At 38.3% G+C, this 17,579-nt stretch overlaps 1 protein-coding gene across 1 annotated transcript in view; it reads right to left on the bottom strand.

The window, feature by feature from the left end:
• CAB39L (calcium binding protein 39-like) overlaps window positions 1-2,881 on the bottom strand; it is a gene marked incomplete at its 3' end in the record, with an annotated part of 110,009 nt that extends 107,128 nt beyond the window's left edge. Inside the window, exons 1-2 of the mRNA XM_006837696.1 lie at window positions 2,780-2,881; window positions 295-459 (exon numbers count right to left, since the gene is read on the bottom strand). Coding sequence (XP_006837759.1) covers window positions 295-459; window positions 2,780-2,881 — 267 coding nt within the window. The remainder of the gene's footprint in view (window positions 1-294; window positions 460-2,779) is intronic.
• Between the last annotated feature and the right edge of the window lie 14,698 nt (window positions 2,882-17,579).

Here is a 17,579-nt window from a genome sequence, read left to right on the forward strand (position 1 = left end):
CAGTGACTGGTCCCTCCTGACAATATGTCCGAAGTATGAGAGATGAAGTTTGGCCATCTTGGCCTCCAAGGAGCACTCTGGCTGCACTTCCTCCAAAACGGACGTATTGGTTCTTTTGGCAGCCCATGGCACTTTCAATAATCTTGACTGCTAACCACAAAGTCAGTGGCTCAAACCCACCAGATATTCCTGGAAATCCTCTACAGTATTGCTAAGAGATGGAACCAACTCAACAACACTTAACAACAAACATATGTAGTCATTTACATTAAATTTAAAAAGCAGATAACTTACTTCAAAGTCTATCAGTTGCAGGTCAGCAATCAGAGTCACCAGCAGCCCACTACTGTAGAGTTCTTGAGCTAGCTGAGCCACTGCTTCTGTTGGTGGCTCCTTGTCATTGGTGCCACACAGAATTTCTTTCATTGCTTGCAGTGATTTTGACACTTCTTCTGAGGCCTATTAACAAAAAAGTACAGCAGTGGTTTAAAAGAATAAACATTTTTCAGGTGATAATAAACAGAGAAATAAAGAAACAAAGAAACACCTCCTAGGTTCTGTTTGCTTATAATCAAAAATGTTAAAGTTACAAACAAAAACCATGTAGTAGGCACTGCTTTCTTATTTTGAAAAAAGTTACTAAAATTTGTTTATGTAAAAAAGATCTTTAGTATCCCTATTTAACATACTTGAAACAATCTTTCTTTAAGGCATAATCAGACACTAAATTAGTCGGCAATTAAACATAAATTTTATTTGCAAAAATCATTACGACTTTGAAGATTAGCAGTAATTACCAATTTTTAGTTAGATGTTTTTTTTTCCAATGAATAGTATTCTGATTTAACAGATGAAATACCCATTACGTTTTCTTTGTAAATCCCCTTATTCTTCACATATAATCATTACAATCTTAGCTAACTATGATATGTTAAAATACAAACACACACAGCTTAAAAGAACCTAGGAACAGTAAGCTAAGGAAAAGAAGCCAGACAAAAAGACCACTCATTGTACGAGTCCACTTATGTGAAATGTCCAGAATAGCTAAATCCATAGAGACAGAAAGAGGATTAGTGGTTGCCAGAGGTAGGGGTAAGGAGAAAATGGGAATGGCTACTTCATGGGTTTCCTTTGGGAGTGACTAACATGCTCTGGAATTAATTAGTAATGATGGTTCCATAGCAATGTGAATGTACTAAAACTCACTGAAAATTGGTTAAAATGGTAAATTTTTGAATCACCTCACTAAATTCTAAAGAATGGATAGAGATTGGGAATGAAAAACAAACTAATTTAGTTTTAACTTATTTGTTAAATATTTTAAAATAAATGTAGTTTGATTACTTTCAAGTATGATACTATAGTCATTCTGAAAGCAAAAGGAAAAAAGTAGAATAAAATGAATTAAATAAAACGAATACACAGTAGCATGACACTACTTTTTAAAAAGTAATATCCAAATCCTTATTATGGTCAGACTGAAAAAAGCATCTTAGAAGTTACTCAAATACCTTTCTTCAGTCTAGAAGAAAATACTTCTTTGACCTTTTATGACAATATTTATCATTTTATTCTCTAGGTTTGCAACCCAAAACAGTACAGTTTAGTTCTGCTGATTTTGAACTTCATGGACTAGTACATGTACCTTTTGTAATTAGCTTCTTTCACTTGACCTTGCATTTGTGAGATTCATCTAAACTACTGCATTATGGGCAGAAATGATTTCATTTTCAGTGCTGTATAGGACTGTACTGATAGCTGTACCACAGCTGCTTTATTAGTTCTATCATTGATGGACATTGCTGTATTATGTGAACAACAATGCTACAAACATTCTCATATATACAAGTGGAAGAATACTTTGAGAGTTCATACCTAGGCGTGGAACTGCAGGGTTTTAGCAAATGTACATCTTCATATTTAATTAGTAATATATACCTGGTTTCCAACATGGTTTTATCAACTACTACTGCTAATTTATGAAAGTTCTCACTGATCTTCATTCTTGTCAACACTATTATTATTAGACTTTAAAACTGCTGTGAATATGGTGGTTGTGACATGTTATTTTATTGTGGTTCTAGTTGGCCTTTTTCAGATTACTAATGAGAAAGAAGTTTTTTCATGTTTTCTGCTTTTCTCTCTTTTTGTCATTTATATTTATTCTTTATGAAACATGTTCCTTTTGGGTCAATATTTGGCTCAATATTACAATGCATACTTGAATTTAAAACATATTCTACATTTCTTATAAAAACCAGGATTGTATCATGTACTAGCATAGAAAGACAACTATGAACACAAGGGTGTTTTATTTTACAGATACCTTGAAACTTGCTATGAATTACTTTAGAGAGAAATCTAATAATGAAGGATTTACCATCCTTTCCAAAGAGTATAACTAAAATTCTAGAAGGTTCTTGCTATAACATGTCCCTCTCACTAGTACTTTTAATAAAACAATTTTAAAATGAGGTTGCAGTATAGTAGAAATTGTTACCAATTTTTACCTCTCATGCAGGTATAACAGTATAACATCATATACCAGTATAACTTCTTACATCTTTAAACTCTGTAGTGTAGGGTGATCCAAAGACAACAGATTAAACAATTAAAATGGCATAAGACTAGAAGTAAAACTTAAATGCATTTATGGACTCCCTATGTACACATCACAGACCACATTTAGGATTCTTCATTGACCTTTTACATTGTTTTTGGCCTTAAAATATATGTATATATATATATTTTTAAATGATAATGTTTTAGCTCATACCTTCTCTGTCTTTTTGTCTTGTTTTTCCAAAATTGCCAAGTTGTCTTTCAGAGTTTTCACGATTTCTGCTGGATTTTTGTGTGATTTGCTAAACAAAGGCATTTTGCAGGGGGATGGCTAGAAATCACTTTTTTCAATACAGAATGCTAAGAACAAACAAATAAAACCAATAAATAAATGTACTGTGGTTAAAACTGTTATACCAAAACACCTTATCAGTTTTTAGTAACATCAGTTCAGTAATTTGACACATTAAATGCTATTACATTAAAATTATTATAAAGCAGTATTTTTTTTTAAAAAGATCCCTCTGCCACTTAGATTTCAACTCATAAGGACCCTATAGACAAGGTAGATAGAACTGCCACATAGGGTTTCCAAGGTTGTAAATCTTTATGGAAGTAGACTGCCTCATCAGACTGTTTCATCTGTCTTCTACCGAGCAGCTGATGGGTTCAAATCACAGGTCAGCTGCCCAATGCTTAAACCACTGTGCCACCAACTCACCCTACTGCCACTAAGTCAATTCCCACTCACAGTGACCCAATAGGGCAGTGAGAATTTCCCTGTAAGATTTCCAAGGCTGTTAATGTTTATGAAAACAGATACCCTGTTCTTTCTCCTGTACAGTGGCTAGTGTGTTTGAACTACCAGCCTTGCAGTTAGCAGCCTGTATGTGGTACCTTGAATTTACTTGAAATGGTTTTTCTATCCAAAGTTTTCTTAATTCCCGTGCAAATAGGCTGTACAGAACTCTAGCACCAGGACTGGCTAGTTTTGCCATCCCACTAGGTTTAAAAGGAGCCATCTCAGAAGCAGGAACAGCTAATCCCAGGACCATCAAGAAAGAAGAACATGAGCGTAGTGCGTGAAATTCCTAGCTGGAAAGTGGGAACAGCAGGGGCAGCAGCATGAAGGACAGAGCAGTTGTGGGCGTCTAGGCCCACTGACAGAGTAAACATGAGTGCCTACAGGCTTACAGAATGTGCCCTTTGGGCATTTACAGACTGGCTAAAGGAGCTTAGCAACACTTGCCGGAGGAGGGCAAAAGCTGAGGGGCCACAAGGCTTAAAGGCTGAAGACAAGAGTAGGCATGCCTGCAGAACAGCAGCAAAGAGGCATTTCTGATTGGAAAGCTGCTGCGTCCTGAGCTGTCCCTCCCCCTGTTCACTTCCCTAATATAAAACCCCTAATTGTGAGTATTGGTATGAGTTCTATGGCCACTGAAATGGATGATCAAACCCAGATGTGAAGCAGAGTGCTATGGGAGAGATGGTTGGTGTCTGAATAGGGCAAAGAAGGCTGTAGAATGGAGATATGTGTGACCTCCACTTAACAGGAATCAACCCTGGGCTGGTTTTGACTTTGATTCTTTTTCCCCCTTGTGAAGCCAGAGGAAGTCAGACATACATAGTTTTTGCACAGCCCAATACTTAACCAATTGTGCCAGCAGGGCTCCTTAATATTTAAAAAATAACTACTAATTTCTTTGTGGAAATCACAAACCTGAAATGTAAAATGATTTAGAATGGTTTTTATTTTCTCTTCAACTATTCAGCTGGCCATATTCACTAATGGAAAAACCTCTTATATCTTCATGTCTGGGATAAGTACTGGATTGCTAACTGAAAGGTCAGTGGCTCAAACCCACCAGAGCACCTTGTAAACCCTATACAGACTCGCTATGAGCTGAAACCTTGATGGCAGGCACTTAACAACAACAGCAGTATCTTCATGTCTAGTCAGCACTCTTCCAGGAATATCAGTGCTTACTGCTGATAACACCTAGTACATAGAGCAGTGAAAGCCAAATATGACTGTCACTTCCCTGTTTAAACTAAATGTGTATATGTTGCTGTTGTTGTTAAGCGCTGTCGAGTCGGTTCCGACCCATAGCAACCCTACCTAGGGTATATATAAGAGGAAAATGTTATAAATGAAGGTCCCACTTAAGTTGTTGCCATTGTTAAATGCCATCAAGTCAGTTCTGACTCATAGTGACCCAGTACAGGGTTTCCAAGGAGCGCCAACCTTATGGTCCAGACAGATCATTATCCCACGGTGGCAGTAGTGGTGGTGGTGTGCTGTGGAGTCAGTTCCAACTCAAAGCGACCCTACCTAGGGTTTCTGAGGCTTAAATCTTTACAGGAGCAGAAAGCTTCATCTTTCTCCTGATGAATGATTGGTAGTTTCAAACCGATGACCCTGAGGTTAGCAGTCAGACTCGTAACCACTATGTACCAGAATTCCTGCATTATCCCATAGAGGCATATTAATTTATTTTATATTTAAATTAAAAAAATTGCAAACATTCCACAAATATGATGTAGCAAATCAAAGCCTTTTGTGACCTAACCTCCCAGAGATAACTATTATAAGTTTGCTATATTTTCCAGTGTTTTCTGTATACATACTAACAAATGTTTGTTTGTTTTTAAATTAGAACCATACTAAACATAGTATTTTGCAACTTTTTTGCTACCCATTACCTTCTTCGATATCATTCCATGAGTGTATATTTAGATCCAATATAATATTTTATAGCAATATAGTATTGCATTTTCACTATATCATAATTTACTAATATTTTATTGATGAATATTTGAGTTACTTGAACTTTCTCCCAATATTTTCTAATTAGCAATGATGTAATTACTCAAGAAAATATTGCATGCACAATGTTCTCCCATGTAAGCTATCACATAATTCGCAATAAAACATTTAAAAAAAGAAAATAGTGCACGCACACACACATATGCATATACCAGTTAACAGCAGTACCCTAACAGCAATTCCTATTAGTACAGCCTTGACTACGATTCTAAATTCTTCATTTTTTTTAATTCAATTTGTCATATCTGGTTCCTTAGGATTTCTGCCAGATCTGTGAGCTACCTCGTATCTGTCCAATATATTCCTTCTCTGCTTAAGCTAACCAAAGTCAGTATTGTTTATGATCAAGAATTCCAACAGTACAAGTATACATATGAAGCAGAAATTGAAACTTGGTGTGAATTTTGATAATAAAACAGAATATGAAAGATAGTTCCTATTTTCAGTGAGGATCCTGAGGCATACCTCTATTCCTCAAGGTGGGAAGGCATGTGTGAGAGAAACTTGTCTATTCTCAGTAAAAGGCACTTTCCCAAGGAAAAGTTTAAAAGCATGTGAAGGCATCCCAATGTGCCTCAAAACTGAAAACTGGCAGAACATTAAAAGATAAAAGATGTGAAGATCAGATTGCGATTCTCAGCAGGCAGCGCTGGTGCAAGCCAAGAGCACTGAAAGTACACTGTGTCTTCCTTCTTTATAACCTCAAGAAAAAAGTTACGAAGGTGTACAAGGCTTTAACAATCCTTTCTTTAATATACAGACCTAAATATACATAAATAAAGGCAGAATGCATTTTAAAAGTTTATGTAGTGGGGAGGGGATGGCTGGAGGGAGAAAGTAGTCATTAAATAGCTGGGGCAGATTTCTGTCATTTATTACCTGTTTGATCTTGGATACATCATGTGACCTTTCTAAGAGCCTATGTTCTTATCTACAAAATAGGGATGAGAGCATCTCCCACTTATGGTTGCTGTGACAATTAAAGGAATGTAAAGTGCTTGCACAGGTCCTTGAATAAGGTAGGCATGCCATCATATTAAGCTGCTATTATTACAAAAAAGTTCCATGACATATTTAATGAATTACTTCACTGGAAACAAAGACCTATCAATTCAGATAATGTTCTGTTAATTAAGTGTTCCTAGATACTCAATGAATAATGAAGACCATAGAAGAATATTGATAGCACCATGGACTTCGAGAAGAGCAGGCAAATTTATCTTGGAAGAAGCAGTCTGAATGCTCCTGAGAAGCGAGGAAGGTTGACATTTCATCTCTCATACTTTGAACATGTGTTCAGTCTGAAAAAGGACCTCATGCTCGGTAAAGTGAGGGTCACTGAAAAGAGGAAGACCCTGAATGAGATGGATTGACAAGTGGCAGCAGCAAATGGGCTCAAACATGACAACTGTGAAGACTGGGCACTGTTTTGTTCTGTTATGTATAGAGCTGCTCTGAGTTCAAACTGACAACAACGACAAATACTTCTGGTTTCTGGATTTTTTTTTTTTTTCTTTTCATTTTGTAAAATATAAACTTACTCTTTGAGGATTTAATATTCAATATTCAAACTGTAGTTATTGTTAAGTGCTATCAAGTTGATTCCGACTCATAGCAACTCTGTACAGGGTTTCCGAGGAACAGCTGGTGGGTTTGAACAACTGAACTTTCAATTCAAACTGACCTTGTAGTCCAGTGCCTATCCTACAGAGCCACAAATATCTATCATTAAAACAGTGAAAGAATAAACAGGCTAAATATATTTGTGTGATTGTTCTCTTTCTTCATGTAATCCTAATGTACTAAGAGGAAAATGTTTATTTAAACTGTAGGAGTTTCAACTAAATACTCCCAGACATCAATATATATAGTGTGCTTTTGTTCATTACATACTGCTTTCATTGTATAAATGCTAATTCTGCTGAGATTACAAATGTGTTTAAGACTTCCAGGTTAATATTGTGGTTAGCCAGCATTTCCTGATTTACTGTCTCCCAACTTTTCATTTACCTACTGGTTTGTTTATTTATTCATTTGTTGAATAAGTAATCTGAATATGTACTACACACAGGTACCTTATTCATTCTAGAGATAGAGCCATGAACAAGAAGAACTCAAGCCTTGATTTTGGGAACTTATTAAATTAGGGAAGTGAAGATTTTAAAAGGAATGGGAGTATATAATAGGAAGATATGATATATATATAATATGCTATTGTGGTTAAGTGCCATCAAGTCAGTTCCGACTGATAGTGACCCTGTATAGGGTTTACAAGGAGCAACTGGTGAGTTTGAACCGCCCACCTTGTGGTTCAAACTGACCTTGCGGACCAATGCTTTATCCTACAGCGCCACACCAGGACTCCAATATATAGTATATTGTTGTTAAGCGCCGTCAAGTAGATTTCAACTAACAGCAACCCTGTAGAGGGTTTCCAAGGAGCGGCTAGTGAGTTTGAACCACTAACCTTGAGGTTCAAACAACTTTGCAGCCCAGTGCATTAACTCACAGCATCAAACCAGGACTCTAATATAGTGCCTTAAAAAAAATTGTTGCTGTTGAGATGTACTCAGCAAAATGTACCAACTCAACATGTCTACATGTGCAATGTAGTGACTGATTACATTCTTTGAGTTGTATAACCTTATTACCCTCCTTTTCTGAGTTATTTCTCATTAATATAAGTTCACTGCCCCCTAAGGTTCCTGTCTAATCTTTTGAGTTGCTATCGTAATTTGGTCCCAGATAGATAGTTCTTAAAAGAGCATAATATTCAAAGCAGGCCATTTTCACTAGTTGCTCTAAACTACTGTTTGGTTTTAAGATGATGTGAGGGGGTTTTCAGGTTTAAGGTTTAAAGATTATCTCAAGGCAATAGTGTCAGGGGTTCATCCACTCTCCATGACTCCAGAAAGTTTAGAGTCCATGGGAATCTGAAATTCTGTTCTGTATTCCCCATCCCTTTTATAATCAGGATTTTTCCATGAAATCTTCAGTCAAAATATTCAGTAATGGTAGCTTGGCACTATCCAGTACTGTTGGTCTCATGACAAAGCAAGTCATTTTTTTTACAAAGGTGATTAACCACACATTCTATGTTGCTGCTGTTGTGTGCACCATCAAGTCAGTCTAACTCATAGTGACCTTGTAGAGGGATTCTGAGAGCAGCTGATGGGTCTGAATCAAAAAAATGTGTTAGGGGTCCAGTGCTTATCCTACTGTACCACACCACAGCTCCTCCCTATTTCTGACTCTCATCTGACTCTCCAGATGAACAGAGGCCAATGGTTGTGCCTTGGATGGCCACTTGGAAGCTTTTAAACTCCAGGTGCTATACAGAAAAGTAGCAGGGGAAAAAAAGCACTAGAGTCACACTGAGTGTCCACCAGAATCCTGCCCCTCTGGAGCCCTGCAACATGGCCCTGCACATCCATGGTTTTCCTGCAGGTTCTCACCTGGTGCTCTGAGGAGGTTCATTCTCCCAGTGCCACTGCACCCTTGCCCTGGAGTCCATGAACATGTTCTATTTCTAACACGTTGTGACCAACAGTCCCCTCCACCCACATTGGATGGTGTGGTCAGGCAGGGGAGCAGGTGGAACTGTCTCTCACTGCAGGAACCAGCCAGTGATTTGCAGAGCAAAAGGTGCAAATATTTTTTTCTTTCTTTTCTTTTGCTCTGTCTACTCATCTCTGCTCTGGTGACCAGAGGGAAGACCTTTATGAGGGAAGGTTCTGCACCATGTGGAAGGTTCTGTGCTACATGGAAGGTTCTGAGCTGTGCAGAAGGATCTGCACCACTCAGAAAGTTGGGGGCAAAATCAGAGGAGGAGGAGACAACAGGTGAATGGACTTGAGCAGCGGGAAAAACAAAAAGCTTGTGTTAGGTCACGGGGAACAGGGGGAACAATGTGAAATTTCTCAGACGGATTTGAAGGCAAGAGTTCATTGTTGTTATTGTTGTTGTTGTTGAGCCATCAAGTCAGCTACAACCCACAGTGACCCTGTATAGGGTTTCCGAGTGAGCTGAACCACAGACCTTACAGTTCAAACCTTACAGACTTCGCAGTCTGGTGCATTAACTCACAGAGCCACACTAGGTGGTGCTAAAGAATTATTCATCTTTCCCTGCGTTTCTTCTTTTTGCTTGTTTTCAGTTTTATTGCCTTTATAATTTTTTCCCCTGGGTTTTTAGAACTGTCATTTTTAGAGTTGTTTTTTGGCCTTCCTTTACTCTTCTTGCTTCACCCACAAGAGACACAAGAGACAGCAATTGCAGTCATACAACCAAGCTACAACTGCAACCTCTAAAACTCCACCAATTAGGCAAGAGCTAATACCAGCTGCTATACACCAGAGCAGCATCTACAAGCAACCCCTCTAAAAACATTCTGAATTGAGCTGCACGAGCAGTCAACAGAGAAACCCATTTTCCAGATCACACCTACCAGGAGGCAATTGGGGAGTGCTTAAGAATACACCAATATACATTCATCTAATTAATAGAAATACTACACCACCACAATGCCTAAAAAGCAGCAGAAAATTTCTGCTCACTTGCAGAAACAAGACAGAATAGCTCACACAAACAACCATGAGGAAAAGCTAGCAATTGCACTGGAGGGAAAAGAGGCTTTGGAATTTACCTGAAAAAGAATTCAGGAGAATGCTATTGAGGTACATCCAAATGTTCCACAGAAAGGTCAAGGAAAATAAGGACGAAGTCAGAAAAGCACTACAGGAACAATCTAACAAAATAGATACAGCATTGGAGATAATATAAAACCTGCCTAAAGAGACCCAGATGATCAATACAAAAATATCAGAAATGGACAATACACTGAAAGGGCAAAGAAGAAGAACTGAAGGAATGGAAGCCAGAATTAGCACTCTGGAAGATAAATCTCTCAATATTGCTAAGATAGATTGGAGGAAGATTCATTAACAACCTATAATATGCAGATGATACATCCTTGCTTGCTAAAAGTGAAGAGGATTTAAAAGACCATAGCCTTTGGTATGGGTTGCATCTCAATGTAAAGAAGACAAAAATCCTCACCACTGGAATAAAATAAACAACATTTATATAAATGGAGAAAAGATTGAAGCTGTCAAAGATTTCATTTTGCTCAAATCAACACTCATGGAAGTAGCAGTCAAGAAATTGACATATTGTATTCGGCAATTCTGATGCACAAGACCTCTTTAAAGTGTTCAAAACAATGATGTCAGTTTGAGGACTAATGTGTGCCTGACTCATGCCATGGTATTTTCAATAACCTCATATGCATGTGCAAGTCGGACAGTGAATAAGGAAAACTGTAGAATTGATGCATTTTAGTAATGGTGTTGGAGGAGACTATTAAAAGTACCATGGACTGCCAAAAGAACAAACCAGTTTATGTTGGAAAAAGTACAGTCAAAATGCTCCTTGGAAGCTAGGAATGTCAGACTTTGTTTCTCATACTTCAGGCATATTGTCAGGAGGGATCAGCCTCTAGAGAGATATCGTGTTTGGTATAGTGGAGTACTGGAGAAAAAGAGGAACTCCCCCAACTTGATGGATTGGTACAGTGGCAGCAGCAATGGGCTCAAACATAGCAACAATTGTGAGGTTGGCGCAGGACCGGGCAGTGTTTTGTTCAGTTGTGCATAGGCTCATTGTAAGTCGACACCAACTCAATATGACCTAACAACAATAACAAGCCTTCTACAAAGAATTCTGTGATCTTCAATTTATATCATGTCAAAGTGGCAGTTTGGAAAGTCTCCAGCACTCAAATTGTGTTACCTTTCAAAGTTCTTTGATTTTTGGGAATAAAAAGAAGCCTGCAGGGGGTAAGATAATGTTGTTGGATGGATGGGGCAAGGTTTCCCAACAAAATTTTTGTAGAATAGTCCTTGCTATTCTCAAAGAATAAGCAAGGACATTGTTGTGATGGGATAAAAAACGTCCTTGGCACAATTTTCCTGACCTTTCTCTCACCAATGCAGTTTTCAATTTTCTTAAGACTTCTTCACAATAAGCCTCTATGATCACCATCCTGTTTCCTTTGAGAAAATCTATCAAGATGACCCCTTTGGAAATCCAAAAAACAGTAACCCTAACTTCCTGAGCTGAGCTCTCTGCCTTGAATTCAATTGGCCCAGCAGACCCCCTTTGGTTCCTTTTTTGAAGATGCCCTTGGGAGACTAAGACAAGTGTATTACTGAGCAAACCTGTCTGACGTCTGCCTCTGATTGCAGAGACATGTTTAAACACATTCGGTTTGGAATATATCCATACATGTATGAACTAAAACCCTAGTAGCAATTTGGAGATTTAACCCTCACTCTGGTAGCATAGTGGTTACGAATTGGGCTGAAAACCTCACAGCCAGCAGTTCGAAACTATCAGCTGTTCTGCGGGAGAAGGATGAGGCTTTCTGCTCCTGTAAAGAGTTACAGGCTCAGAAACCCTGTACAGGGTCGCTATGAGTCAGAACCGACTCCACGGCACATAACAACAACAACACATACATAAACACACACACACATTCCAAATGCAGCACGATAATCAAAATCTGTGTAGAGCAGAAATGGGACCTCAGAAAACTCACAGAAAGCAGTTACCTAGTTTGTGCCTATGTTTCTTTATTTAAATGTTTACTGAACACCATATTTGCACTGAAATAGGAAATACAAAATGAATAAGCCTCCAAGGGTTTAGAATGTACTGAGAGACACAGACACATAAGGATTTTCTCAAAATGTCAGAAAAGGCCAAATAAACTAAACTGATGGAAAGAAGATACAGAATGCATACAGATTTATCAGGAAGATTCAGCAATGGGGGGTGGAAAAGAGGAGAGTCAACAACCATCAACTGAAATAAAAGTATGTTTTGTGGCATTCCTCAAACATTCTTCTCTCAAAATACATTCTAACAAAGCGGCCTAAAAATAATACAATTCATAAAAAGATAAAATCAGGTTGTTTTTGTATTACTACTAAAGTAAATATCATAATACTATGGGGAACAACTATAGAGTTCTGAAAGGGAGAGTTTGTAGAATAGTTAAATAAATTAAACTATTAAATCTCTACCATAGCATTTATTTGTGAACAAATTGTGTACACTTACTAGTTAACAAAAAGATGTAATGTCATCAATACCACAAAGAACTGAACAATACGCTAATAAGTAAAAATTCAATTTAAGAAATTAAACAGGAAACTGCCCCAAAAATCTCCAAGGAAGGAAAGAAATAGTATTAATGACAAAAGTACAAATAACTGTATCAGAAAAGTAGAAGAAAGAGAAAATATCTGGAAACTCTTTGGTCCCTATTTCATCTGGTGACAGACTGTCCCAACTCCTCCCTCATCCCCACCTCACCTCACGCCCACCACAAGGTGGAGGCATGACCCAGGAGTAGTCAGTGTATCCCACTGTTTTGGCTAGGGCCAGAACCATGTGGGAGCCATGTCTGACTTCCTCTGGCTTCAGAAGAGGGAAAGAGAATCAAATTCAAAGTCAGCCCAAAGCCGATTCCGATGAAGCAGAGGTCTGACACGCCTCTACTCACCAACCTTCTTTACCCTATTCTGACACAATCATACTCCCACAGGACTCCCTGCTTCACATCTGGATTTGATCATCCATTGTAACAGACACACAGAACTCGTAACAACACTCACAAGTCTGGGCTGTATTAGGGAAGTGAGCAGGGTATATTCAGGATCTGAAACAACTTAGGATTCAGTAGTTCTCCAGTCAGGAACACCTCTTCTCTGCTATACTGTAGGCACACCTCACTCTTTTTTGCCTCTCAGTCATGTGGACCCTTGGTCTATGCCCTGCTCTGGAAGGTGTTACAGAGTTCTCTTAGCCAGTGTGTAAATGCCCAAAGGGCAAGCCAGCTTCCTGCCCTGAGACACTCAGCTTTACTGGGTCCATGGGCAGGAAAGCCTGGAATTGCTCTGTCTCTCCATGCCACTGCAGTTTAAGGAATGGAAATATATCTCTTGGACTGCAATTTACAGTGGCCCTGTAGAACTGCCCCATTGGGTTTCTAAGGATGTAATCTTTACAGAAGTGAATTGCTGTATCTTTCTCCCATGGAGTGGCTAGCAGGCTCAAACCTTGGACCTTTTTGTCTGGCAGCTGAGCACTTTAACCACTGTAGCACCAGGGCAACACAAAACAAGCAAAACTACAAACAAAATACACAGAAAAAAACCTTCTTTTTAAAAGGTTAACAGTGATTGCCAGTGGGTTGGTTGGCTTACAGATGTTTGATTTTCTTTTCATTCTTTCAACTTTCTGTTTTGTTTTGTTTTTTCCCAATGTTTGTACAACAGATCAAGTAGCTACTTTTATAATGGGAACATCTTTCCAAAATGACATTTTTAAATGAATAAATAACTCGTTTTAAAAGTTCAAACTGTGGGATATCTGATTGTCATGTCATTTCAAAGCATTAGTCAAACAAATACCATTTCTTTTACTTTGGCTATGAAGTTTCTCAAGGAGTGGTACTTGGCTCTGATTCTGGAGTGAAAGCCGGGAAAGACTGCTCAGGTCTGCTCCCAAGAAACCCAGGCAGACTTTAGCATTCTTTCCCCATAGTGGCGGTGGTGGTGGTGGTGATGGTGGTGTGCCATGGAATCGGTTCTGACTGATAGCAACCCTGCATCAGGAGCAGAAAGCCTCATCTTTCTTCAGTGGAAGGGCTGGTAGTTTTGAACTGCTGTCCTTGAGGTTAGCATAGCTCGGCTTGTAGACACTACACTACTAAACTCCTTCTCTTTCCCCGTACACAATAAAATACTTTATATTTCCAACGTAATGTGTGAGCACCATGGAAGAGAGCCTAAAGCCAATTACTTCAGTGAGTCATCTGAACATGCTCAGTGCTGGAAGTAAAGGACTGTGGAGGGGTTAGAACTAAAGGAAGCGTCATTTGGGACATTAAATGCCTTCATTATACCACTTAAAATGTATCTGTCTATAAGTGACTAAGGAGTCCTGGTGTGGTGCTGTAGGTTAATGCGTCAGACTGCAAAGTCATTTGAACTGCAAGGTAGGCGGTTCAAGTTCACCAGCTGCTCCTTGCAAACTCTATACAGGGTCACTATGGGTAGGAACCGACTCGATGGCACTTAACAACAACGTGCGTGAGTGACTATAATGTGTATTCCTAGTTCTTTATTCCTAGTCTCTGACTGTGCTATTCAATAATATTTCTATTACCCCCCAAAAGTTTAAGGTATGGAAACATATCTCTTAATCTAAAAGAACCTTAAGGTCAGCGGTTTGAAACTACCAGCCGCTCTGCGGGAGAAAGATGAGGCTTTCTACTCCCGTAAAGATTTACACCCTCGGAAACCCTGTACAGGGTCGCTATGGGTCGGAACCGACTCGATGGCACTTAACAACAACAACAACAATCTAAAAGAAAAATTGCATGATTGCCATAGGTAGGCCATCAAAATTGTTACTGAATTGTTTACTCACTGTAAGACAACTGACTAAAAAATCAGCCTTCTTTCCTTTCAAGTACAGGTAATTTTATATTTGATAAGGAGCAAGAGAAGGACCTTTCCAAAATTATTTCTTGGAGCTTGCTAATTTAAATTTAAACTTTGTGTGTATATGTGTGTGTGTGATTTGGGTGAAGTTTACATAAGAAACTGGTTTTCCATCCAACAATTCATACACATTTTGTTTTGTGACATTGATTGCAACCTAAATTTAAACTCCCCTTTAAAAAATACTACATTTAAATTTTTTTTCAGAAAAGTTCAGTGACGGTCATTTAAAAAATCTGTATTCTGAAAAGAATTCTAAAGTAGAAAAAATGCAATAAAACATGTATCTATGATATTTCTTAAGTCAAAGTAATACATGGCCACTGTGGAAAGCAGTTTGTCAATTCCTCAAGAAGTTGAACATAGAACTACCATTGTTGTTGTTGTTAAGTGTCAGTGAGTCAGTTCCAACCCATAGCAACACTGTATAGGATTTCCGAGCAGTGGTTGGTGAGGCTGAACTTCCGACCTTGTAGCTCAAACCGACTTTGCAGTCTAATGCATTAACCCACATCACCATATCAGGACTCCCATATAACCCAGCAATCCCAATCCTAGGTCTATATCCAGAAGAAGTGAAGACAGCAACACAAACAGAAACTTACACACCAATGTTCATTGAAACAATTTTCACAAAAGCTAAGAGGCGTAAACAATGAAATGTCCATCAATAGATAAACAGAGATAAACAAATGTATTGTTGTTGCTAAGTGCCATCTAGTTAGTTTCAACTCACAGCAAATCTGTATAGTGTTTCCAAGGAACAGCTGGTAAACTTGAACTGTCAATGTTACAGTTCGCTTGTGGTTAACAGTCCAGTGCTTATCCTACAGCACCACACCGTACATATAATGAAATACTAATTACTCAGTCATAGAGAGAAATGAAGTCCTGAGGTACGCACAACATGGATGAGCCCTGAAATAAGGCGGAGGGGAAAAGACAAATATGGTTTGATCTTAAATAAATAAGCACATATAAAGAAACCAGAAATTATTCATGGTTAGCAGGAGTAAGAGGAGCCCTGGTAGATCAGTAGTTAAATGCTCAGTGGCTAACCAAAAAGTTGACGGTTCAAACCCACCAGCCACTCCAAGGGAGAAAGATGTGGCAGTCTGCTCCCATAAAAAGGACAGCCTTGAAAACGCTAGGGAGCAGGTCTATTCTGTCTTATAGGGTCATTATGAGTCAGAAATGACTGCTTAGCAATGGGCTTAGTTTTGGTACCAGGAGTGAGTAGGAGGGGAAAGAGGAAGTTTTCCCTTTGAGGGCATGGAGTTTATGTTAACAGTGGTGGAATGATTTGGAAGAGGATAAAGAGGATGGTTGTACAACTTAAAATAAGGGAGCCAGTATGCCATTGAATTGTACATGCCGAAACTATTGAGATGCAGTATGTTTGGTTGTATATATTTTAAAAGTCAATGAGATAGAAGTACCATGTATACATTTGTCAACACTCATTTAACTGTTCTTTTAAAATGGGTACATTTCAGTGCATGCACATTTAAAATAAAGTCCACTTGAAAGTTTTACTGTACTTGCTTTCTCCAAGTTGGTCTCTCCTTAAAAAACACAACAAACAAACAAACCATAAGTGTATTCAGAGAATAACAAATTATAATGTGTATCATTTTAGTTATACATGTTATGACACCAAATCCATTATAAAGCATATTATATAAGTCAAAGTATTTTTCAATCAATATCTTCAACCCTTCAACTTTAAAGTAAAGCTTAAAAGGATTTAGAAGGTATCCCAACTGAATTTTGTGCTTGAAACCCTGTAGTCATATCTGAAAATCAGCAGACAATAAAGTATAAAAGAAGATTTTCACTGATGTTCCTTTTTCATGCATAACTAAGAATGACTTTACGTTTTATTTTACTAACAAGAGTTTAAGGGAGAGATATTTTCTGAAAGTGAACTATTTACACAGAAGCGGGAAACTTGTCAGGAGAGTTTTATATAACCTTGTTCTTCTAGGAGCCTTAATTGTACTTCCATTAAAATAAAGACTCTTTTATAAGAAGGAAAACCTATGTTCCTTGGGACTTGTTCTTTAATTCTAATGTATTATTAATACTGAAAGAAATACTAAAATAGAACCAGTACCTGAAGTTAAGAGGACATACATTTACCGTTGTAGGTTAGGCACTGAACTGCTAACTGCAAGGCTGGAAGTTCAAACCCATCAGTCACTCTGCAGGAGAAAGACCAGGTTGTCTGTTTCCATGAAGACTCCCAGTCTTAGAAACCCTGTATAGGGTCACTCACTATGAGTCGGAATCAACTCAATAGCAGTGAGCTTGATTTTTGTGCTTTTTAAGGGAGTAGTTACGAATCAGGCTGCTAACATCAAGGTCGGTAGTTCAAAACTACCAGCTGTTCCGCAGGAGAAAGATGAGGCTTTCTGCTCCTGTAAAGATTTACAGCCTCGGAAACCCTGTACAGGGTCGCTCTGAGTTGGAACCGACTCCACGGCATATAACAACAACAACTAGATGAATGTCCCAGAAAAAACAACTTCTTGTTCTACAGCCTAACACCAAGAGTCTCAGTAACAACAACACTAGACTAATGTCCCAGGAAAAAAACTAGTCATTTCATTTCT

Source organism: Chrysochloris asiatica, unplaced genomic scaffold, assembly GCF_000296735.1.
Source record: "Chrysochloris asiatica unplaced genomic scaffold, ChrAsi1.0 scaffold00022, whole genome shotgun sequence".
Lineage (NCBI taxonomy): Eukaryota > Metazoa > Chordata > Mammalia > Afrosoricida > Chrysochloridae > Chrysochloris > Chrysochloris asiatica.